The 26184-nt window shown below is 41.9% G+C and overlaps 1 protein-coding gene across 1 annotated transcript; it reads right to left on the reverse strand.

Moving 5' to 3' along the window:
• Positions 1-2817: 2817 nt before the first annotated feature.
• On the reverse strand, positions 2818-25080 carry LOC117414091 (cytochrome P450 2K1-like). The gene is made up of 9 exons (XM_059000210.1): positions 24998-25080; positions 14527-14692; positions 13533-13682; positions 12967-13127; positions 6870-7046; positions 5320-5461; positions 4753-4940; positions 4007-4148; positions 2818-3573 (listed from the first exon to the last, which is right to left on the reverse strand). Exons 2-9 carry the CDS (start codon positions 14654-14656, stop codon positions 3389-3391), a joined length of 1275 nt encoding a protein of 424 aa, XP_058856193.1. The 5' UTR covers positions 14657-14692; positions 24998-25080; the 3' UTR covers positions 2818-3388.
• Between the last annotated feature and the right edge of the window lie 1104 nt (positions 25081-26184).

A 26184-nucleotide genomic window follows, 5' to 3' on the forward strand; every position in this document is an offset into this window, starting at 1 on the left:
AAATTCTCCAAAGCGGTTAACGTTCTTGTTTACTATTCAAATGACAAAGTTTTAATCAGCCTATTAGTGCGTCTTTACTGCTTTTATGTGATCTGTACTGTACAGTAGGGGGTGAGACAAAGTTGGTGCTGCATTGTTTTGATTTAGGTTGCTAAAATCTAGTTTTCAGCATTGGAGGTAAAATAGTAGAAATGGACGACAAAAAAAGCAAAGTATATTTCGGCTTATGATCGTTTCGAGATATTTTCCAAAGAAACTGTACATGCAGACTGAGGTAATTGTTTTGTATATCTTAATGTGTCTTTGGTGAAAAAACGATCGATCGCTATTTAGTTTCAGAATCACACATTAAACAAAAGGCTACTACAGAGGCTGCTGAACAGAACGTAAAATAAACAGCTTTCAGAAACCAAACTGGAAAGTCAGCCCAGACAAAAGGTATTCCTGTCTGCAAGTTAAAGCACTACTAAAACGATCCAGCACAGCCACCTCGCTTCAACCTGCTGCTTACTTTTTTCGCAGTTGGAATTTTAGACCTGAATAGTGGAACTTTTTGGTCTCAATGCTAAGCGAAATGTGTGGCGTAAACCAAACACGGCACATCACCCTGCTAACACCATCCCTACAGTATAGCTTTTTTGCAGCAGCGGGGACAGGGAGGTTTGTGGAGATCGAGGGAAAGATGGATGGTGCAAAGTACAGGCAGATCCTGGAGGAAAACCTGTTCCAGTCTGCCAGAGACTGGCCTAGTCAAAGCCCAGACCTGAATCCTATAGAAAATCTGTGGCAAGACTTGAAGACTGCAGTCCACAGATGATCCCCAGCCAACTTGAAAGAGCTTGAGCTATTCCACCAAGAAGAATGGGCAAAAACTGCACCATCCTGCAGCCACTCGTGGCTGTTATTGCTGCAAAAGGGGCTTGCACCAAGTATTGACTCAAGGGGTGTGAAGACTTATGCAATCAAAACTTTTTGGTTTTTTAGTTTTAATTACTTTTTGAATATTTATATAATTGTTTTTTCACGTTGAAAGTGTAGATGCTGTTGTGTAGATCAATGAAACAAACTCCTACTTTAATGCATTTCGAATTGTATTTTTTAGGCAGCAGAATGTGAAAAATGTTCAAGGGTGTGAAGACTTTTTTCTAGGCACTGTGTATATATATATATATATATATATATATATATATATATATATATACAGTGCCTTGCGAAAGTATTCGGCCCCCTTGAACTTTGCGACCTTTTGCCACATTTCAGGCTTCAAACATAAAGATATGAAACTGTGGGACACAATCATGAAGTGGAACGAAATTTATTGGATATTTCAAACTTTTTTAACAAATAAAAAACTGAAAAATTGGGCGTGCAAAATTATTCAGCCCCCTTAAGTTATTACTTTGTAGCGCCACCTTTTGCTGCGATTACAGCTGTAAGTCGCTTGGGGTATGTCTCTATCAGTTTTGCACATCGAGAGACTGAAATTTTTGCCCATTCCTCCTTGCAAAACAGCTCGAGCTCAGTGAGGTTGGATGGAGAGCATTTGTGAACAGCAGTTTTCAGTTCTTTCCACAGATTCTCGATTGGATTCAGGTCTGGACTTTGACTTGGCCATTCTAACACCTGGATATGTTTATTTGTGAACCATTCCATTGTAGATTTTGCTTTATGTTTTGGATCATTGTCTTGTTGGAAGACAAATCTCCGTCCCAGTCTCAGGTCTTTTGCAGACTCCATCAGGTTTTCTTCCAGAATGGTCCTGTATTTGGCTCCATCCATCTTCCCATCAATTTTAACCATCTTCCCTGTCCCTGCTGAAGAAAAGCAGGCCCAAACCATGATGCTGCCACCACCATGTTTGACAGTGGGGATGGTGTGTTCAGGGTGATGAGCTGTGTTGCTTTTACGCCAAACATAACGTTTTGCATTGTTGCCAAAAAGTTCGATTTTGGTTTCATCTGACCAGAGCACCTTCTTCCACATGTTTGGTGTGTCTCCCAGGTGGCTTGTGGCAAACTGTAAACGACACTTTTTATGGATATCTTTAAGAAATGGCTTTCTTCTTGCCACTCTTCCATAAAGGCCAGATTTGTGCAGTATATGACTGATTGTTGTCCTATGGACAGAGTCTCCCACCTCAGCTGTAGATCTCTGCAGTTCATCCAGAGTGATCATGGGCCTCTTGGCTGCATCTCTGATCAGTCTTCTCCTTGTATGAGCTGAAAGTTTAGAGGGACGGCCAGGTCTTGGTAGATTTGCAATGGTCTGATACTCCTTCCATTTCAATATTATCGCTTGCACAGTGCTCCTTGGGATGTTTAAAGCTTGGGAAATCTTTTTGTATCCAAATCCGGCTTTAAACTTCTCCACAACAGTATCTCGGACCTGCCTGGTGTGTTCCTTGTTCTTCATGATGCTCTCTGCGCTTTAAACGGACCTCTGAGACTATCACAGTGCAGGTGCATTTATACGGAGACTTGATTACACACAGGTGGATTCTATTTATCATCATTAGTCATTTAGGTCAACATTGGATCATTCAGAGATCCTCACTGGACTTCTGGAGAGAGTTTGCTGCACTGAAAGTAAAGGGGCTGAATAATTTTGCACGCCCAATTTTTCAGTTTTTTATTTGTTAAAAAAGTTTGAAATATCCAATAAATTTCGTTCCACTTCATGATTGTGTCCCACTTGTTGTTGATTCTTCACAAAAAATTACAGTTTCATATCTTTATGTTTGAAGCTTGAAATGTGGCAAAAGGTCGCAAAGTTCAAGGGGGCCGAATACTTTCGCAAGGCACTGTATATAATTCGATTAGAATTCTACAATACCCATACATTTATTCTTAAGCACCTGTCATTCAATTTCATAGATCACTGTCATTTTTCTAGCTGTTTAGCGGCTAACTAATTTCATGAAAGATGACAACTTTTGCTGTAAAGAAATGCGTAACACACCCCTTTTACAAATATACATGCATTACATTCCCCCAAGTATAGTTTCTGTAATTCAACTGGAGAAAATCCCTAATTCAGGTTGCAGTGTTGATACAGTGTGTCATTTTCGGCTGGGCGTGTCCTTTTCAAGATTTTGTTTTAATAAGAGCAGATATTCTCCCAGTAAAATGGCTGATTCCAAGCAGGCCAATTCAGCCCATTAATTCATTCTTTAATTACTCATTTTCCTTTTCTTCAATGGCGATCCCAGTTAATGGAGTTCATTTAAGTCCTTTAGCAGATGCAGTAAGGCAGAGTTGCAGTATCACAGGGTCTCAGTGGTGACAGAATCCTGGCAGTTCAGTGTCTGAAGGGTCCAGTGTGAGGGGTCAGTGGCTGTAGTAAGGTCTAGCAGATGCAGTAAGGCAGGGTCGCAGTATCACAGGGTCTCTCAGTGGCTCAGGGCGCACAGTTGGAAGGGCTGGGGGCCGGAGGTGAGGCCAGGGGTGGGGGTGAGGTCCAGTAGCTCAGGGGTGACCTCCTGGGGCGGGCGGAAGTGAAACTTCTGCAGGAGCATGGTGAAGAAGAGGAAGAGCTCCATCTTGGCAAGGGTCTCTCCAATACACACCCTCCGACCTGGGGGGGGGGGGGGGGGGTCAGAGGATTACTGACTCGTACTGCAACACTCACACACTACACTACACTACACTACACTACACTACACACACACACAGACTTCAGGATTAGTAAAGTAGCTGCAAGACAGTAACATACCGATTTGTATCCCGAAATGGAAGAATCTAATGAAAACAGGTTGTCTTCTTGCTTTTCAATAATAAACTTTCCGTATTGCATATATTGTATTAGTAGAATAATCTGCACCTGCATGTCTTCAGCTGAATCTGAAGGCTTTGTAGCGATTGTTACCTGTTCTATATTCCATTAGGAAACTGGTTGCTGATTGCACCTCTATTGATAGCAGTTCCCTTTGCAGTTAAAATGCTGGGGTGGAGGGGGGTTAGCCCCAATCCTGTCTAACCTGGTCCCTGCTCCTCTCTGACACACTGACTTGCTGAGAAGGGCATGAAGGCGTCTCTCTTGACAAACTTGCCCTGCGCGTCCAGGAAGTGGTTGGGGTTGAACTGGTGAGGGGTCTCCCACTGTGTCTTATCAGAGAGCACGGAGGAGAGCAGCGGGATCACTGGGGTACCCTGGGACAGACACACACACACACACACACACACACACACATTTACAGAAAGGTAAAATACCAAAGTTAATCTAATTTAATGAGACATGTCTATCAGCTATACCAATAAGGATACATTAATATCGCGCCTACATTACTGTATTAAGAGGAATTATTTGGTAATAAAAGACAGACCATTTACTAAAGTGCCAATCTTCCTTTTGGCAAAAGCTCATGGGGGTTAATATGGGAATGGCAGAAGTTCCAATATGAAAGTTTATTTGAAGCACTTCGGTATACACTTCGTGCTCCCATGAGAATACACAAACTGGGTTTATAAACAGTAATGCCATGTTGACAGTACAGTCCTATATCTTGCTGTATAAGAGCCCTTCACTATTCACTGTTTTCAATATTTCATGATTTTCTGATGTGAAAGTCAGATAGAGAAATAAAGAGGCAGCATTGTATCATATAAGGAGTGTTTGAAGTTGGACATGGTGGAACTGCAATGCCCTCAAACAGTGTCTTTGTTGTTTTATTAGTCTGTATTTTTTCCATTTGAACAGGAATTTGCATGATGAAGGTGTGGACCGGACCACCCCTATACACTCTGTCTGTCTCACCTTGGGTATCCTGTACCCCCGGAAGGTGGTGTCCCCTGTGGCCTCGTGCAGCAAGTTCATGGGCAACACGTTGCCCACTCTCTGGATCTCGTGCAGCACGGCGTCCATGTAGGGCATGCTCTTCCTGTCCTCGGCCTGCGGGGGGCGCTCCCTCCCAATCACACTCTCAATCTCCTCCTGGACTTTGTCTGTTAACAGGGAGGATTTACAAACACACTGCAATTACCGATATGAAGAGGTGTATCTGATTGAGAGACCCAGGAACACACTGCAATTACCGATATGAAGAGGTGTATGTGATTGAGAGGACCTAGGAACACACTGCAATTACTGATATGAAGAGGTGTATCTGATTGAGAGGACCTAGGAACACACTGCAATTACTGATATGAAGAGGTGTATCCGATTGAGAGGACCTAGGAACACACTGCAATTACTGATATGAAGAAGTGTATCTGATTGAGAGAGACCCAGGACTGAATGGCAGGCAGGGGGTGATCAGGTCAGGATTCATTCAGTCAATCAGTCACACACTCTCCCTGAAAGTAGGGGTACCCCCTCGCTCACCCTGAATGTGGGGGTACTTCATCATGAGCAGCAACCCCCAGCGCAGGGTGGTAGAGCTGGTCTCAGTCCCTGCAGCAAACAGGTCCACCGCTGTGACGGCCATGTTATCCTCGTGGAAATACGTGATGGGGTTTCTGGCCTCCTGTAAAGCAATGAAAGCCAATACAATCGATTGCAGGGACAGTTCTATCAATATATGTGTGACATACAGGCAGAAACTTGTAATATCACTTCAACAAAACTGATCAGCAGAGTTACTGCAGTTCAACAATAACCTAGCAAAATGAGCATTCAAACACTGAAGTGTTGATACAGCAAATGTGTGTGTTTTGTAGTGGAGTTTGTAAAATAAGTTTAGCACAGTATTGTTGTTATTTTACCATGCTTCTCCCATGGTTATACTGTGCATTATCATAGTTAACCCTGGTTTTCTATGTTTATTAACCCTTTGCAGTCCATTTATTAAGTGCGCATCAGGTCCAATTTATTTTCACACGCGCAGTTAATTTTAGACGCGCTGTTTAAAAGTATTTTTTTCCCCCCACAGTCAAACGGGTTTAAAAGGCCCTACATATCAACAAAGCACTCACTAGGCATCTCCAGCCCCGCCCCACTCTTTCGTTCGCTATCACTTTCACATATGCCAAGAAATAAATAATAATAATAATAAGTCGTACATACCGATCAATCATCTCCTGATCACTCGTTTTATCACCAAACTCCTCAATAATGCGATCCAAGTCATTATTTTATTACTATAACATCTCAAAAAAGCTCTGCAAATGTCTGTGATATTCTCTGTGTGCTGATTCAGTAACAGCCAGCTTGTTTCCTTATGACCGCCCATATGGGATGCCAGGGGCAAGCATGACTATTCATGAGCTACGCCTTTTTTTTAAAAAAAAAATCTGCTTGTCTCGGCTCCTGTCGCTCCCACTCTGCCATTGAATGGTTTTCTCAGCTTCTTCCGGAGAAAAAAAACGACTAAAAACCAGTTTTTTGCATTTTTTTGATGATGTCGGACAGGGTCCGACAATGGACCGGATAGGAATAATTGCAATGTCGGACCAGGTCCGACAATGGACCGCAAAGGGTTAATATGCTTTACCATACCTCGCTATTCTTTACAGTGCTTCCCTATGCTTTACCATGCTATATTACACTTTGCTATGCTTTTACTATGGGAACCCTTTATAAGGGCAGCATTGCTTGCAGTAGTGTTGGTTACTGTGCAATCTGTACTGTATATGTAGATGGTAACACACACACACACTGCAGTGTCCATGCTATAGTGTGCTACTTTCTACATATGAACTGTTCAGTTCTGTAGAGCACCTTGTAAACGCTCTAGTCTTGATAATGATCAAAGTGATATGATCAGGAGTGCGTCCTCATTCACTCCCATTATATTCTGACCATTAACAGGAGTGATAATGAGTTGGTTTCACTGTGTGAAGGCTTTTCCACTAGATATGCAGTAAAACTGCACTTTTAATGCACTAAGACCACACTGCTGGTCCCTGATAGAGGCTCTGCTGTGCTGATATTACCTCTTCTCTCTGCCTGGAGATGAACGTGTCGATGAAGCTCCTCAGGTCATTGCTGTCCACACCGTCTTTACGATCCTTATATGTGTTTCTAAAGTACTCCTGCAGTATTGTTTGATTTGTATCAATCTTCTTGTGATCAGACAGGAAGAAGCCCAGGAAAGGAAACACATTGTACAGCTGAAAGATAAGGAAGAAGGAGAGTTTAAATGGTGAAAATGGCTGGAATGATCCTCGATGCTGTAATGAGCCACGTGAGTGGTATAAATCATTATCTTAACAGCGGCACTGCATGGTGTTCACCACAGGAAACAGTTGTATTGAAACTAAACTAGCAAAACAAAAATATCGGATAGTAAACTCGTACAACTAACTAAAATGACCTCCTTCCCCCTGCAAAAAAAATAAAACCATCCAGCTGGGAATATTTTGGGTATGAAAAAAAATTGAAGACAGCTTTGTAGTTGACGATGAAAAAGCAGTGCGCACAGCATGCAGGATTCGGGTAACAGAGGTGGGAATACATCCAACCTCTTCGCCCACACAAAACGAGTATCATGCCCTCACTGGCAGAGTTTCAGATGACAACACTTTCATCAGCCTGCTGGCATGCCACCTAGACCCATCCTGGAGCTGAAAGGTCGCTGGTCCAAGCCCTCGGTCCAAGCTTGTTGCTTCAGTGTGACCGCTTCACTCGGACCCAGTCCAGGACTGGTATTACAGATGGCCTTGTTCTGTGTACTTTGTCAAACCTCTGCTTCATGTGCGGTTGGCTCCTTTGGACGGTAATGTGGGCAGCAGGTGGGGAAGAGCAAGTCCCTGGGGGTCGCAGCCTGTCCAATGGCAGTTGTAGCTTGCATCCTGTCATTAACAGAGCTGGCGAGACCCCTGTGGTAGTGTGCTGGGTTGCCCGGTTTTACATAAGGATTTGTAGTAGGGCTGTTTGGCATGCACAGCCTTGAGCTAGACGTACTTGAATGCCATTCTTGAGGGTTTAGTTAAACCTCTCTACCCCTCCATTAGCTTGGGGATGGTAGCCTGCAGGTCCCGGCAACGTTACTTGAGCTTAACAAAGCCCAGATGACCCTCATGTGCCATATTCAGCACCCGTGCTCGCAGCACGCTTGGCATCACTGTGCAGTGACCCCGGGCCACACAGAAATCATTCCAGCAGGACAGCTCTTCTTTGATCCTGAAAAACTGATGTCAGCTTGTGATATGGTGAGTGGTGCGGTGCGACAGATATACAATGTCCAGACTCTTTCTCTCCCAACAAAAATACTTCTTTATATTTTTAAACAAAAAAAATAAAAAATACCAAAAATAATCCAAAATGAAAAATAATAATCCACCCCTCTATCAGCAATGATATCGGGGTAAAACAGAAACGGGGTCAGTTCTCAAAGAAAGTAAATAAAAAGTCACTCCTCAACCACAATCCTCCGTGCACGAAAACGTGCTCTTCTGGTCCAGGGATCGTAGTGCATGCGCTGTGTTGTGCTGTGCTGTGCTGTGAGGGGCGTGCTCTGGGGTTCGTATTGGCTTGGTAGCTACAGCCTCCCGTCCTCTGGGTCCTCTGCGAACACAAAACAAACACGTAATACAAAAACCATACACCAGCTCCGGCCGGTCGTTTCAGTGTCTCAGCGCAAGGGTAGGTTTTGACGTAGCTGCTTCCCCTTTGTACCCAGCAAACTCCTCCCTGCAGTCAACGCGTCGCCATGGTTTCTCCAATAGAGGGCTGCCCCGCAGCTGACAGCAATGGAATCGTCCCGAGTACTTGCAGCTACGCGCCCCTCCTAATATGGTCACCTTCCGGTTTCCACCTACCACTGAGGTGGCAGATCTAGGAGGCAGCATACCTCCCCCTTTACACAGCGCCCTTTCTAATCGGGAGGGAGATTTACAGCATCGATCCTCTCTCTCTATCACACAGCTCCTTGGATGGCCAGCCCTCGGCTATACAATTATTATTATTAGTAATTATTTGTTTATTTAGCAGACGCCTTTATCCAAGGCGACTTACATTGACTAGGGTGTGTGAACTATGCATCAGCTGCAGAGTCACTTACAATTACGTCTCACCCGAAAGACGGAGCACAAGGAGGTTAAGTGACTTGCTCAGGGTCACACAATGAGTCAGTGGCTGAGGTGGGATTTGAACCGGGGACCTCCTGGTTACAAGCCCTTTTCTTTAACCCCTGGACCACACAGCCTCCTACAAGCACAGGGTGCAGAGAAGGGAGTCATCATCTGATGCCTGCTGGAGCTATAGGAGGGACACCACATCCTGGAGGGGTCCATGTAACAGCTGGATCAGATTGTGCTCGTTGTCCTCGGACCGAAGTCCGTGTTCTGGAGCTATAACTGATCTGGATAAAATGGAGCTACGTTTTAAAAACAGAAAGCTTAATGATTAAAAGTAACACCACTTATTTTTTTAATTAATAAAATTAGTTGACCACGGTGTATTTCTTTAAATATGTATATCTTTAAAAATATATAAAAATGACATTACACCGCGGTATGACGATAACCTCCGTATATTTGAGGGTTTTCATACCGTCAAAATGTAATATCGTGACACCCTAGTATGTTATCTACAATGTATGCATTTATGCTGTGGAGGTATTCAGGATTAAATAAGTTGAAGTAACCCACATGTTTTAAAATAAGTAATTCCAGTCAAAAGTGGAACTGAAAATACTTTTGCTATGGCTAAGTGTATTGGACTAGTCCCGGGGAGGGGCTAGTGTGGGCAAAGGTACATACACCGGGGCTGGCTCATTCAAAGGGGAGAGGTGACAGATTCTGGCTGGAGGAGTCTAGCTCAGAGAGGTCTGAAAGTTACAGTCATGTGTGCCCACGGTTTGATCTTATAAATAGATGGATTTACAGTGCCTTGCGAAAGTATTCGGCCCCCTTGAACTTTGCGACCTTTTGCCACATTTCAGGCTTCAAACATAAAGATATGAAACTGTAATTTTTGTGAAGAATCAACAACAAGTGGGACACAATCATGAAGTGGAACGAAATTTATTGGATATTTCAAACTTTTTTAACAAATAAAAAACTGAAAAATTGGGCGTGCAAAATTATTCAGCCCCCTTAGTTAATACTTTGTAGCGCCACCTTTTGCTGCGATTACTGCTGTAAGTCGCTTGGGGTATGTCTCTATCAGTTTTGCACATCGAGAGACTGAAATTTTTGCCCATTCCTCCTTGCAAAACAGCTCGAGCTCAGTGAGGTTGGATGGAGAGCATTTGTGAACAGCAGTTTTCAGTTCTTTCCACAGATTCTCGATTGGATTCAGGTCTGGACTTTGACTTGGCCATTCTAACACCTGGATATGTTTAGATTTTGCTTTATGTTTTGGATCATTGTCTTGTTGGAAGACAAATCTCCGTCCCAGTCTCAGGTCTTTTGCAGACTCCATCAGGTTTTCTTCCAGAATGGTCCTGTATTTGGCTCCATCCATCTTCCCATCAATTTTAACCATCTTCCCTGACTCTGCTGAAGAAATGCAGGCCCAAACCATGATGCTGCCGCCACCATGTTTGACAGTGGGGATGGTGTGTTCAGGGTGATGAGCTGTGTTGCTTTTACGCCAAACATAACGTTTTGCATTGTTGCCAAAAAGTTCGATTTTGGTTTCATCTGACCAGAGCACCTTCTTCCACATGTTTGGTGTGTTTCCCAGGTGGCTTGTGGCAAACTGTAAACGACACTTTTTATGGATATCTTTAAGAAATGGCTTTCTTCTTCCCACTCTTCCATAAAGGCCAGATTTTTGCAGTATACGACTGATTGTTGTCCTATGGACAGAGTCTCCCACCTCAGCTGTAGATCTCTGCAGTTCATCCAGAGTGATCATGGGCCTCTTGGCTGCATCTCTGATCAGTCTTCTCCTTGTATGAGCTGAAAGTTTAGAGGGACGGCCAGGTCTTGGTAGATTTGCAATGGTCTGATACTCCTTCCATTTCAATATTACCGCTTGCACAGTGCTCCTTGGGATGTTTAAAGCTTGGGAAATCTTTTTGTATCCAAATCCGGCTTTAAACTTCTCCACAACAGTATCTCGGACCTGCCTGGAGTGTTCCTTGTTCTTCATGATGCTCTCTGCGCTTTAAACGGACCTCTGAGACTATCACAGTGCAGGTGCATTTATACGGAGACTTGATTACACACAGGTGGATTCTATTTATCATCATTAGTCATTTAGGTCAACATTGGATCATTCAGAGATCCTCACTGAACTTCTGGAGAGAGTTTGCTGCACTGAAAGTAAAGGGGCTGAATAATTTTGCACGCCCAATTTTTCAGTTTTTTATTTGTTAAAAAAAGTTTGAAATATCCAATAAATTTCGTTCCACTTCATGATTGTGTCCCACTTGTTGTTGATTCTTCACAAAAAATTACAGTTTCATATCTTTATGTTTGAAGCCTGAAATGTGGCAAAAGGTCGCAAAGTTCAAGGGGGCCGAATACTTTCGCAAGGCACTGTAAGTCTATGTTTTTTTTTTTTTGTTTGTTTATTTGTTTGAAATGTTGTATTTTTTTTCAGGCCCAAAAGTATTTTCAATTGCTTCTCCTGTCTGCTTCCTGCAATACATCAGCCACTTAACTACACTATCTGACAGACCGTTTCTTTATCAATATTACTTTTTGGATTGGAAAAGCAAGTGAAGTATGCTATACTTGTGACAATTCCCTTATTCACATTGCTAAAATGGAAAATAAAATTGCAGTTTTGTTTATAAACTTGTGTGGTTGCTGACTCTTTTCCTCACCAGTGTCGTGTCAAATTTATGACAATGTGATTCCTGAACTACAATACCCCCTCAAATCACACCATCGTAATCTATCAATCTGTTTGTACCACTTAAATCGCACAGAAATGAGAAATTATGATGCAAGGCTCCAGACTGCGACTAAATGCATATCACATGCTTTCGTAAACTGCAGTGCGAGAAGGATTGGAACTATTTGATTGAATACAAATCCTTGTAAGCACAGAGAGGTGCTGTATTAACATCAGCAGACTACAGGAACCCAAGTTTCTGGCAACCGTCGTGATGGTGACCAAACGTGTGTGCTGTTGTGTAAAAATGTAGCTTAACATTAACAGTTACATTTAAGAAATGTAGAACAAGAAAAAAACAAACAAACAAAAAAAACACACACTTGAGGTTTGTGTGTTGCACACCTGCCATTAACAAAATGCCCTGGAAACTAATTAACGAATGGCTGTAATGCAAATTATCAGTTCAATTACCGTATTCCTTCCAATTTAACACGCCCTCAAATTTAAGACGCAGCCCAAATTTCCTGCCCTCAATTTGACGAAAAAAGAAATCAAATAAATATGCATTGACAAAGATACAGCCTCAATTACGCATATGGAGGCAGTTTGCTGTCGTCTACTGTCACACAGAGCATTACAATTATGTGCTTGTAACAAGGGGGGTTTGTTACACACGCGGATCTTCACTGTACAAGACTGAGGCAGACACTGAACAAGACACAGAGCATTGGGTGTTGACACGCCACACACCAGCAATGGTAGCCCTGTGTCACATTTAATGAAAAAGACAAAAGAAAGCTAAAATAAAAGCCACACAAATGGCCTCTCACTCCAGGACCCTACTACACTATGAAAACCTTCTCTATGCACGGTTTGAGATCAACCTCCCCTAAACTAACCTACTACTGGGCTCCCGGAGTCCGGGCCTCTTCACACGGCCTTGCAGTTTAAGGGTTCTGAAGTTCTCTCCATGGAGGGGACGCTCTCCTCCTCGATGTAAACAAGCTTTTGCTCAGCATCCGTTTGTGTAGCAATGGCCATGCAGCAGCAGCACTGAGCTGAAACGTAGATGCTTGTTGAGCTCTGCACAGCTTTCCTGGGCATGACCCCCTAGCCAATCCAAACCTCCCGGCCAGCTCAGTGCCGGCCAGCCCACCTGCTCAGTTAGTTGCTTAGCAACATGCCTTCACTGTTGTCTAAAACACTGTAGTTCGGTGAGATGTCATTAATGTGACTCCAGCTTTATAAAATCAGACCTGAATGCAGCAGACAGATGCTCTAATCACTACACTGTACCTGTGTCTTGGGGCTCACAATCAGCTTCATGTTCCCATTCAACATTCTTTGCAGATTCAGGAACTGTGCGTCGCTGTAGTCGAAGCGGTCTCCGAACACGATGGAGCAGATGATGTTGGAGACAGCAGAGTTGATGATGATTTGCGGGTCAAAGGGTTTTCCTTAGAGTGGGGGAACAAGAAAAGCCATCTGTAACTTCAAAAGCTTAATAAGAATCATAAGATAAAACTATAGAAACAAAGGCAAGTAGAAAAACGCTTCTGCTAGTGCCTTCTTCAGAAGAAAGTATTTTTATGGCACTACAAGAAAGCAGCCAAAACATTTGCCTACTTCCTTCTGAGGAAGGCACCAGCTGAAAAGTTAGTCTACTTGACTAAGTCACACCAGAAAAGAGCAGAGCAGAATGTGACACACAGACCGGACACAGATTTGTCAAAACTATAACAGGCTTGGGAGGAAACACACAGCTGCAGAATCTGGGTCTGGTCTGTTTTGTGGCCATGAGGGTTAACCCTTTATTATGAGGGTTAACCCTTTATTGTCTCTGCTCTTTGGTTGGTCGTCACCTTTGTGGGACTGGAAGACCTCCACCAGTCTCTGGGACTCCTCGATGATCCGGTCCTCAATGGTCTTCTTACCCATCCCTAAGGCTCGCAGAGTGGAGAGGGTGAATCGACACATCACCTTCCAGGATTCCCCCTTACCGAAGCCAACACCTGCAGGAAACATGAACACAGCACCATTGTTGCATCACTGTAGCGTTCCCACCATGAAACCAGCCTGAAACTCCAACTCATTCCAGTATCAACCTGGAGCTGCCTGCAGCCAGGTCCAAGACTACAATATATAACCTGATCTTATTACACAGAGATCAATGATCACCTATCATACATACTAGACTACTGGTCCCTCTGCAACATTCTGCCTGTAGTGGATGTAAGACATACAGCAGTAAGAACCACCACATAAACAATGAGGTATTTCCTACATCCTCTAGGGGCAGAGTGTGGCAGGGGGACAGGTTAATGGTCACACTCAGCTTTGGTGCTTTAACATTCATCACAATGATACAAAGTGAATCTATACAAGAAAAATGCTTCAGTTAAGAGAATTGATGGAGTGTCAGCAAGAACAGGACAAGCTGAAAAAAGCTCATGAAAGTCTTCAAATTCGTATATTTCTTTCCCAAAGAACTGATATTTAGGCATCAATTACTTTTTTTTCCTATGAAATGCATATTAAATGTACTATATTTTCATTCACATTCAACATAAATGTACTACACCCAGTCCAGTAACAGGCTTTATAGACCTCTCTTACCATTCCCGCCTTTAGAGAATTTTTCTGTAATGTGCGACCCGAGGGTCAACTGGTGTCAAACATCTAATGCACCATTTCAATTTAAACGACAGAAGAAACCACAGCCTGGATGATTGGTGCTCTCCACAGAGAATTGGAATGGTAAATTAGCGCAAATCAACACCACTGACTCTCACCTGTGAACCAGCCATTCCTGCTGCAGTTCTGGATGAAGGGACTCTGGAGGCACGTCTCTCTTACCTTTTCCGCCTCTAGAGAGATTATCTGTAATGTGTGTCTGGCCTCTCTCTGAGAAGTCGTCTGCTTGGGTTACTAGAGCCTCCTTGACCGCCTCATAGCCTGTCAAAACCACATACTTTTTGGGACCCATGTGGAAGGTGAACACATTGCCGTACGTCTCCGAGAGCTGAAGTGAGAAGAGGAGGAGCGATGACTCTCAAAGCATTAGCAGGGAAGCTTTTCTACTTGTTACAACTTCACATTTAAATGGCAAGTTCCACTCATTACAGTGGTATAGCATCAGTAGTGAATTAATAAAATCTGTGCCGTGCACTACCAACTGTGCTGCTCCCAGAACTCTTCCTCTCTTTGGATGCTGCTCTGCCTAAACGTTTGTAAAGCGCTTGTAAGATATCTTCCCGTCGTTCCAGTGAGGATGACAGGGATTTTCCTCTCTGCCAGCCTGTTGCTCTCATGTTAGTCATGTGTGTGCTGCTCAGAATCTCCTTTGGCTAGAGCTACGAATTCTTGTGTTTTTCTGAAGTCAGCAGCTGGTTGAACCGTGAGGCAGAGGTACCTTCAGTTTTTATAATTTTTGTATGATCCACCATGAAACAATTGCCAGGTAGCTAAGCTTTTTAAAAATGTATTTTGCATGAGCATTGTGACATTTGCATTTATCAATGTGACATTTCAAATTCTAACATGAAATACCATACTACTATTATGGCTTCCAGTAGACTTTTGCAAAAGCATTTTGTAGTTTCTTTGATTACATGATCTTAATATATAAAGAAGAAGTTTTTCTGTCTGTTCCTTTATGCATTCTGACCCCGCAGGAGCCACTGCAACCAAACTTTGCATGGCTTCCTCTTTCATCCAAGGGAAGGTCAAGGGCTATGTTTGGAGGCAATGCAACATGTTTAAGACTCTTGCACAGCTGTGGATTAAAAGATATCGACAAAACCAAAAAAAGATATCAATAAAAAGAAAAAATTGTGTTTATATATATTATATATTTATATATATATATATATATATATATATATATATATATATATATATATATATATATATATTATATATATATATATATATATATATATATATATATATATATATTGTAACGGCCCGGCACTCACACGGGTTCGTTGCCCCTTTAAAAGTACGACCCAGGACACAAGAAATGGAGTTTTCAAGCGCCTTCGCGCTATTATTTTAATAAACACACAAAAATTAAACAAAACAAAACAAAACACCTAGCTCCGTTTTGAGCACTAACTAAACGTTTCATGCAGGTCCCTGACAAGCTCGCAGGACGGCTAAGCCGTTTACCCGTCATAAAAACCAAAACCACACAGGTTTAACACAGCACTTACACTTTGACAGCTCGGAAGCAGAGCACCTCATCTGCCTCCTTCTACTCAGCAGCCACTTACAGCCAAGCTGCACGTCTTATATACCCTGCACCTGACATTAATTTACAATAAATTTCAGTTGCGGGTGATAATTAAACAATAAACAAATAACAAAATAATAAAACAATTAAACAAAATGTGCATACGCACATGTTTTCTTCAGGGAGGACACTAACCCCCTCCCTGATGTGTTACACATCCTCCCCCTCAAGTGTGCAACACTGATCGGCCATTCCAAGGCCACCCCCTCCCCTAAAACACAACCACCCACCCTCGAGTCCACAAATGTCAATTTTCGCCCTCTTGCACGGGCGGGCTTAAGGGTGGGTCGGTTCCTCCGGCGCGTCCAGGAAGGGACCTTGAACCGGCGACATGGGACCCCACCGGGCTGACAGGAGCGACCGAAGCGACGGCTGGGGAACAGGCGGCTGCAGCAGCGGGCAGAGGTCTTCACCTGGGGACTGGCGCAGCGATGTCCGATCACCCAGGGGGAGCTTAGCGGCGAACAGGGGGAGCACTAGCGACGTCTGGCAGCAGCCCAGCGACGTCTGGGTGCTTGGGGAGAGCGGAGTAGGGAACCAGGGGCAGAACTGTGGCCGATGGTGCAGACTCCTGGGCTCCAGGCCAAGCGCAGGGAGGTCTAGGAAGACCGGCAGGGTGTCCAGGAGCAAGGGGCAAGGGACCGCACTGACCAGCGCCGGATCCTCTTCCGGTGTTGTGGGCTGGAGCTGTGGTGGAGGTGCGGTGCTCACCTCCTCTGGCTCCGGGACGGTCTCTTCCTCCTGTTCTCCCTGCCGCAGCTCCTCTGGTGCAGGCGATTCCGCGGTTTCTCTCGCCGGCACCGCCTCTTCTGCCTGTTCCCACTTTTGGAGCAGCAGCTCCAATTCTGTCGGCTCCCGTTCTTTTATTTCTAACGGGGGCCACCCAAACTCTCTCTCCCATCTCTCAGTCTGCTCTATTTGAGCAGCAGTATTGCGGTTGAGCATTGCAATTAATTCTTCGATACTCTCCATTTCATTTTGGGTCGTAGGGGCGCCCACACTTTCTGACACCATATGTAACGGCCCGGCACTCACACGGGTTCGTTGCCCCTTTAAAAGTACGACCCAGGACACAAGAAATTGAGTTTTCAAGCGCCTTCGCGCTATTATTTTAATAAACACACAAAAATTAAACAAAACGAAACAAAACACCTAGCTCCGTTTTGAGCACTAACTAAACGTTTCATGCAGGTCCCTGACAAGCTCGCAGGACGGCTAAGCCGTTTACCCGTCATAAAAACCAAAACCACACAGGTTTAACACAGCACTTACACTTTGACTGCTCGGAAGCAGAGCACCTCATCTGCCTCCTTCTACTCAGCAGCCACGTACAGCCAAGCTGCACGTCTTATATACCCTGCACCTGACATTAATTTACAATAAATTTCAGTTGCGGGTGATAATTAAACAATAAACAAATAACAAAATAATAAAACAATTAAACAAAATGTGCATACGCACATGTTTTCTTCAGGGAGGATACTAACCCCCTCCCTGATGCGTTACAATATATATATATATACATAACTAATTTAAGTAACATTATAAAGTTGGTGTTTCAATTAGGTGAGGTAGTGTGTCATTAGTACCGGGGAGTGTGGTTCATTTTGAATAGAGGTTGATTTGCAATTTGATTGGTCTCCACACAGCTTCCTGTAGTGGTGTGATCCTATTGAAGTGTGTGAAAGTATTGCATTGCTTTAATACTGTCCGTAGCACTGTTACCAGTTCCCTTGCAAAGTGAGGTTGGAGCGAGGGGAGGCCTGCGCCGAGACGCTGTTGGAATAGATCCGAACCTAGCAGTACTCTAGAAGACGCGCCATCTACTAGCCAGGTCTGTACCTGGTCAGGTACAGGTGTCGTTGTCCATCAGATCAACAGTACGAAGGTCACTCTGAAATCAGGACTTAAAGGATGTGTTACAATAAGAATACCTCTTAAGAAAGGGGAACAAGACTAAAAGGCTAAAATATGCACAACAGTCAAAGGTGCTTTGGACTGTTGATGAATGGACAACGACACCTCTGCCTTCTTCCATTTTAATTTTAGTAAAGATAACAAATTTATCCTTTCCGATAAATTTTACCTTTCCGTCCTATTACCCTAATAAAACCGATTTAGAGACCTGATAAGTCACACAAGCCCGAAGGGCCAGAGCAGCACAGTTATGCGTATTTTCTAACCACTCTGGGGTAACCCCTAAACAGCAAAATTATTAGCAATGCACAAGCACAGAAACAAAAAACACTCCGAAGTTCATAACTAAATCAACAGTTTATTATGTTGGTCAGGATAAATGCACCATGTTGGATTTTACCACAGCACTCAACACCTCTGATTACAATGCACACGAGTAACTTTGCAGACACACATTTGGCAATCCATTTTTACACAATTTTAACCCCTTTTTATACAAGCTTAAAACCACAGTGTCCTACCACTTCCAGGGAGGGAGAGTGCATGCTTCAAATCAGCACTTCCCTAAATAGCAGCACACATTTCTCCGTCTACACAGAATACAGGAATCCAGGGAAAATAACTATTTTTACTAAACAGGAACTGGCAGGCAAAACAGCACTCAGCAACAGCAAGAGCAACTCCACAAGGCTTACCACACTACTTACATACAACATGAGCACAATATTTTTAGGATGTAGTTTAAGTTCTAGTTAGAAAGCGGGTCCGTGTTTTCTACCCACCTATAAAGCAAATACATGTTTTCACTGGGCCAGCTCCCTGTTGTGAAGGGAGGCGAATACAGAAAGACAATTTCAGGAGTCAAAGGAAATTGTGTGAAAAACACCCCTATGAAAATTAACTAGATTGCAACATTTTCTACCTTTAAATATATAGCAAAATATATACAATATATTACCCAACTTAACATATATTTAATACTCATCCCAAAATATATAAACGAGCTGAAACAAATGCTTACATATATTTTAAATAGAAGCAATATCACACAGAAACAGACACAACACAAAGTCTTATTTCTGCAGTGGCAGGATTTAAACACATTACCAGTTTAATTGCATCTCTTTTTTTACTTTGTTTTCTATTACATTCCCATCCGTTTTCTTTTCGTTTTTCTCTCAGTAGCCTATTAGCTGTGATCTCCTGGAAAATGTGCCAGTGGCTACCTGCAAGTGTTGTCCATCCATAATTAAATACTGTACTACACCTGCCACTTGCTCGTATCCAACTTGGCAATTGCTCTTATTTAAAAAAAAACTGCCCTTAAACTGATTTACGCATAGCAATCCAAACTGTTGATTGATCTGTTGATTGCAGGGTTTTATACTACTGTATAAGGGTCTATTATCGTTGTTGATTAATTTATACAGGTATGTGTTTAGTATCTGGCGGTTATATACCGTACTGTAGCCTGCTGCAGATGTGAACTATACCTTGAATAACCGCTGGGTGTTTCCCATTGATGTACCTTGGAAAGCTCCATATTGCGCTTTGAATACATTTTATTTCTGCACGCTCAGAACGGACTGTGCGAAACGTTTCGAAAATGGCAAAAAATGAGCGTTTGTGCATAATGGTCATTTGTGCCGCACGTAACCCTGTGTGCAGACCTTTCGAATATCCGGGCCAAAGAATTTAATTTCTCACCTTCAATTTATTATTATCATTTAGCAGACGCCTTTATCCAAAGCAACTTACAGAGACTAGGGGGTGAACTATGCATCAACAACAACTGCAGCTGCATTCACTTACAATAGGACTTCGGTTTTATGTCTTATCCCAATTTATATGCCTTATTATGCCTTATTCCCTGTGCATGTTCTTCTTGGCTGATATATTAAAATATATGATGAAAACAAAAACAGTTATCAGTAACAGCAGCAAGTAGCTCATTTGCATATAGAGGCTCAAAGGACGCTGGGACTGCAGGGTTTTGAAGAAAATGTCTATTGTCTGTTAAAATGCTGTTAATTGTTGTGTTATGGTTATTGTTCATTGTATGTTGTTATAGCGAGTGTTTTTATTGGGAAGCGGTGTGTGTTATCAAGTACAGTGGCCCTGAAGTACAAAACAAAAAACAAAAAGTATGCCAAAAAGCATCAAAAGAAACTTACCACTATTGCAACACATTTATTTTAAAAAAAAAATAAGGTATATAAATGATGGACACTGACGAAATGTTTTTTTTTTTTTTTTTTTTTTTAATCACTCGATCATTCATCCTTGACCATGACACGCTTGAGTGACTATGACTGAAGCATATGCACTTAATCACCTAATTAGTGAGACAGTTGATTGGACACTGGATATGGAGCGATTTCAGCTGTTGAATTGCAAGCTTGAATAAAAGCAATAAAGAAAATCACAGAAAAAAAACAATATGCCACGTCTGTCAAGAGAGCAGTGCTTTCGTGCAATCGGCATGTTGGAGGCTGGACTAGGGCAGCGTGCTGTGGCTCACCGTCTTGAGTGCTCACAGCCAGCTATATCAAACCTGGCGAGACGGTATAACCAGACACACTCTGTCAATGACAGGCCACAAACTGGAAGATCACCTGCCCAAGATCGGCAGATCATTTTGCAGCATCTTCGTGATATCAATTGTTAATCAGCACAATAAAAAGTCACTGCACCTGCTCTAAATGAGTTTGTCATGTTTCAATCACATCTAGTGAATTTTCTACAAATATAAATGTGCTAAGTTTTTTTGATGCTCAGTATATATAGTGTCTTTTAAAAGTAGTGTGCATTGTTTGTATGAAGCGCTAACCTTTTTAATGCACGCCATTCAAAAATGTATAACCCGACATTGTGCTTTTAAAGCATCCTGTTTGCTACTGTGCATGTATGTATTGTGATAAAGTGTGGGGTAAAGTGATGGAGGGCAGGTACATAGGGCCACGCCTGGAAAGAAGCATATACCCTTTCTGACCACCGATATAAGAAATGCAGTTCAGGGAGATAATGGCGGCGGGCTAAAAGACTACATTTCCCAAGGGGCTTGGAGTGGCTAGATTACAGGAGAATGGGTTGCACCTGTGCTTAATTAATGATGAGTATTTAAACACCCTACCTGAGGGGTTCTCTGGTAATGTGGGGCTAATGTCTGTGAACAACAGAGGAGACTGGAGTGGAGGAAAAATTAATAATGGTAATAACGACAACTATTGTAGGTTGTGTGTATCGGTTGGAGTTTGTTTTGAAAACCAGCAAGCAGCTTAGCTGCCTGGGTGACAGTTAGGGTAAACGGCTGTTGTATTAGTAAGTTCTCCAAAAAAAGAAGATAGAGTTTTATTTTGTTTTGTCATTTTTGTTTTAAAAATTGGTGACTCTGTGTCCCTTTGACAGGACACAGTAAAACTAATACACATACAGGTCCCGCCCTGTTTAGACCTTATTTCTGTTGTCTGAGTGTAGTTGCAACACCACACAAGAGGACCGCTGTGAAAGACCTGCTGAGTACTGTGGTAAATAACACCCCACATTGCTACAGTATGTATATATTTCACAATACATTTTCCAGTATATTTTAAATATATTGTAACAATGCCCTTTGGCATGTTTCCACCCTTTAAAATACTCGACCCAGACACAGAACTGCAAGTTTAGCGCAGTGCACACTTTTATTCACAAATAAACAAACACAAAACAAAAATCTAACTCCCAAAAAACTAAATTCTTCTTCACTCTTAACAAACCCACTGGACGGCTGAGATGTTAACCAGCCAAAAACACTTGTTTTACACCATTTACAAGTTTAACAAGGTTCACACAGTACCTTTTACTTTTGACCACTCAGGTCAGGTCAGGTCTGCTCTGCACATCGCTTTTCCTCCTTCAGCACTGTGTATAGGTTTTCCACTGCCTTTATCCAGGGCTTAATCAGCCTCCGATGCTCCACCTTAAGATGGAGCCCAATGATTCCACTCTGGTGCCAGATAACCCCATGGCATTCTGGGGAATGTAGTCCTGCAGCACCCTCCTGGACTACATCTTATCACCCCCCTACTCTGCCACAATATCTACAGTCTACAGCTGCATATATTTAATATACTACAACATATATTAGTATATTTTTCCATATACAAAGTACATATATAAATATATGTAAGAATATATTGTCTCATATTACCTTATATTTCACAATATTTTTCCAAACTAAAAATATATGAAAAGGGCTATAATTTGTATATGGCAAAAATATTAAATATATTATAACACACATTATGAAATATATGACAATATATTGAGGTTAATATATTATAAAATACATTTCATAAGGGCACTATTATCCACTTACTGCATTAAAGTTTGAAGTTCTAGATTGATTTACAAACCCCATGACAGGTCCAAGGTCCTTGCTATGATTTTTAACTCGGATGCTCCAGTGCAAGTCATTGATTTTCTATTCCAGGACACAGAAGCTGTTAAAGGAGGACTAACCATGGTTTTACAATCTGTTCTCTTGCTTCTTATTCCATTATCAGTTCATGTATTCTTGTAGTGACGATCTCTTGGCTCTTCATATTTTATTATAGTTTTTATATGAATTTGGTATATGGGTCACTCCATGAATGTGATTTAGAAGTTCTTCTATAGTGTTGTCTTTGAGATATCTACATAATGTCTGCAAGCAAAGATCTTCATAATCAAATGGGGGACACTCAGTGTTTATTTCTATTTACATGAAGAAAAATGGTCTCCCATACATACCCTGAATAATGATATCTGACATAGATTCATTGCAGCATATAAAGAAATAAAGCTAATCACAAGTCAAGAGTCTTCAATAAATCTAAGCTAGAATAAAGGTTTATAATAATAATAATAATAATAATAATAATAATAATAATAATAATAATAATAATAATAAAACAGTTTTATTCCTACAATATCATATTTGATTACTTACACCTGGCTTGGTAAAAAAAAAACATTTAAATCAGGGGTCTCCAATCCTGGTCCTGGGGGGCCGATGTACCACCTGCTTTTAGTTCCAACTGTACCCTAAATTAATTAAATGGACCAATTAAGCTTCTAAGAAGCACTTAATTGGACCAGGATTGGAGACCCCTGGTTTCAATGAATAAATATCTGTCCTTCCCTATTTCAGTTGCTTGTGGATTTAACGTGGAACCTGTTTATTTCTGGTTGACATGAATGTAATTGATGGTGTTTATTAAAGAGAGGACACTGAGCGGAGGGTCTGGGCTGCACAGCAGAGAAGAAAGGAGAGAGCCGTGCAGGAACACTGTAGAAGCAGGACCCGTGTTGAATGAATTGTGAGTAATAAGAAGGTGGCACTGAGTCAAGAAACTGCACAGACACAAGGATGTGGGGACCCTTACTGAGCACAGGGAGGCTCAGCTGCAGTAGAAGCACCGGCGACAGTGCTAGTGTAGGTCTGGCTCTGGATTACAAATACATTATTGTGAAGACAGCACCATAAACGTTGCTTTAATTCAGGCCTGTGCCCAGGGGAGCTGCGGAGGCTTGTCATTTGTTTGTTTTCTAGTTGTTCATTTGTTTGAGTGAATCTGTGCCAGAACTAGTGCTGGGACAAACACACAGCTGGAAATGCATTCGGTACCCAAAATGCCCATGTTCGTATCCGTTCATATAACAGAATTATAAATGACTAAAAGATATCCTAAATAAAAGAAATAAATGCATAAACACCATCTGAATAACTAATACTCATACTGTACAGAAGAGTGCGTCTCTCGTTTCTTTAAAAGGTAATTTGATGTGAAACCTGGTTTATTTTAATCCTTGAGGGATTTTCTTTAACTGTAGTATGTTATGAATAATACTTTTGTTTTCTAGCTAATTCAGAATCAAATTATATTTACCAATGCATTTGCTGCATGCTCGTTTATTTTGTGTTTTTGTTCTATACTTCTCTATTTTGCTATGCTTTCACTGTACTTCACTACACGTCTGTTTTTACCATTGTAACAATTGTGTAAAGGAATTACTATATTACACATTCATATTTCAGATCAGATTTGGGCATGATATTCCTCCTCCTGTCTGCATGTTAGATTTATTTTCAGATGTTATGGGCACTAAGACAGGGCAAATCGTACTTAGGCTGCTTCAGTACTTTGCATGCGAAAATATCCTGCGTTTACAGAAACCTTCAATCCATGTATACAGTTGTATTCTAATTAGACTTTCTATTGTTAATCATGTAAACACAAAAGTGACGTTTTAAGAACATCAGCTTTGTCATGTAAACTTATTTTTTGTTACAACGAGGATACAGGTTGCCTGGTTACTATCTGGCCACCTCTCGCGATAACATGACAGACTTGTCCAGCTCACGTAATAACTCGATAAACTAAGGAAACTCTGTTGAAGCTATTTCTTTTTTTAGCCAACTTGCGTTGCGCCTTAACTAGAGTTTTGGAAAATTCAGGCTAACCCGGGAGCTCTTGAGTGCACTCGAGTTGCCATGACATCCGACACATTCTTTCCAGTGTCCAGCGCGCGCTTCTTTAACCTGTGCTGCACACCACCAGTCTGGCACAGGGCGAAATCGCACACTGTATGCAACGCTCTGATTGGTGGAAGGATTACTGGCGATCCAATCCAAACCGACAATGAAGCTAAAATAAATTCCACTCCAAAATGCCCCGTTATACGGCATGTAAAAGAAGATATTGAAAGTAAGGCTGGTGTTTCTTATGCGGTTCACTTAAAACCGGACATTAGGGCGTCCGGGTTTGTTAATTCCTGCCACCCGGACACACAGACGCAATTCCCGGACTGTCCGGGTCAAACCCGTACAGGTGGGAACCCTATCAACGCCGAACGCGTGCATGCATGTTCTTGTCAGTCTGTATGTTACGCATTTTACATTGTACATTTACAGGTGTCATTGCTAAAGGAACCAAAAACAGATGCCTACAATACTTCTAAAATATCTAAACTTAAGGCCAATAAAATGTTTTTCAATTTCTAAAGCCTTGATGTTAAATCAGTAAAAACCTACCCAAACTACCCACTTTAATCCTGATCTTAATGCCCTGCCTGGTCCCCAGTGCCACTCACCTTACTCAGCGTTTTGTGTGGCTGGTGCAGGTCCAAAATGTTCAGGTTCCCAATAACAGGTAGAGCCGGCGGGCCGGGGGGGGGGGGGGGTTGTAATTAGACGACTTGGAGGATTTCGAGTAAAAGTATAAAAATATAAAACCAGTTAAAACTAAAGCCAGAGACACCGTGGCGGTGTGTGCTAGGAGCAGGCTAATCACAGACATGTTTGTCAGGAGCACAGACACCTGGGCTCTCTGTTAATTAGCTCAGCGTTCAGAATAACGCTCCTGGGTTTGGGCAGTGTTTAAATAGAGCAGCACACACAGTGGGCGTGGCTTCAGAAGGACTTCATCAAGGTAAAGGTTGTTGATTTTTTGGAATGATTTGCAGCATTATAATATTCTGAGAATGTTGGGTAAACAGGTAAGATTTTTTGCTGTTGATGTTCTGCTTTACTTTTCAAACCCTTATGACATGGAGCAGGATATTATTATATACCTAATGCATCTAGGAATAATGTGTTGGTAAATACCATGTTCATAAAATGAAATGGTTAGAAAATAAAACACATTTTATTATGTTTAAAAAAAGAAATGCAGAGATACATCTACACCATCAATTGCTTGAATAAAAAAGCAAAAAAGACATGATATCTTTAATGTATTTACAAAATAATACAGTTGAGTTATAATACCCTGGGAATGCTTGTATAGTTAATGTAATGCACGGAGCTTGTAATAATACAGTTGAGTTATAATACCCTGGGAATGCTTGTATAGTTAATGTAATGTACAGAGCTTGTAATAATACAGTTGAGTTATAATACCCTGGGAATGCTTGTATAGTTAATGTAATGTACGGAGCTTGTAATAATACAGTTGAGTTATAATACCCTGGGAATGCTTGTATAGTTAATGTAATGTACAGAGCTTGTAATAATACAGTTGAGTTATAATACCCTGGGAATGCTTGTATAGTTAATGTAATGCACGGAGCTTGTAATAATACAGTTGAGCTATAATACCCTGGGGGTGCTTGTATAGTTAATGTAATGTACAGAGCTTGTAATTGTTATTATTTATTTCTTAGCAGACGCCCTTATCCAGGGCGACTTACAGTCGAAAGCAAATATATTTCAAGTATCACAGTACAAGTAATAATACAATTAAGAGCCAGATAAATACAATGACTTTGGTTCAAGCAAG

Source organism: Acipenser ruthenus, chromosome 25 (assembly GCF_902713425.1).
Source record: "Acipenser ruthenus chromosome 25, fAciRut3.2 maternal haplotype, whole genome shotgun sequence".
NCBI classification, from domain to species: domain Eukaryota; kingdom Metazoa; phylum Chordata; class Actinopteri; order Acipenseriformes; family Acipenseridae; genus Acipenser; species Acipenser ruthenus.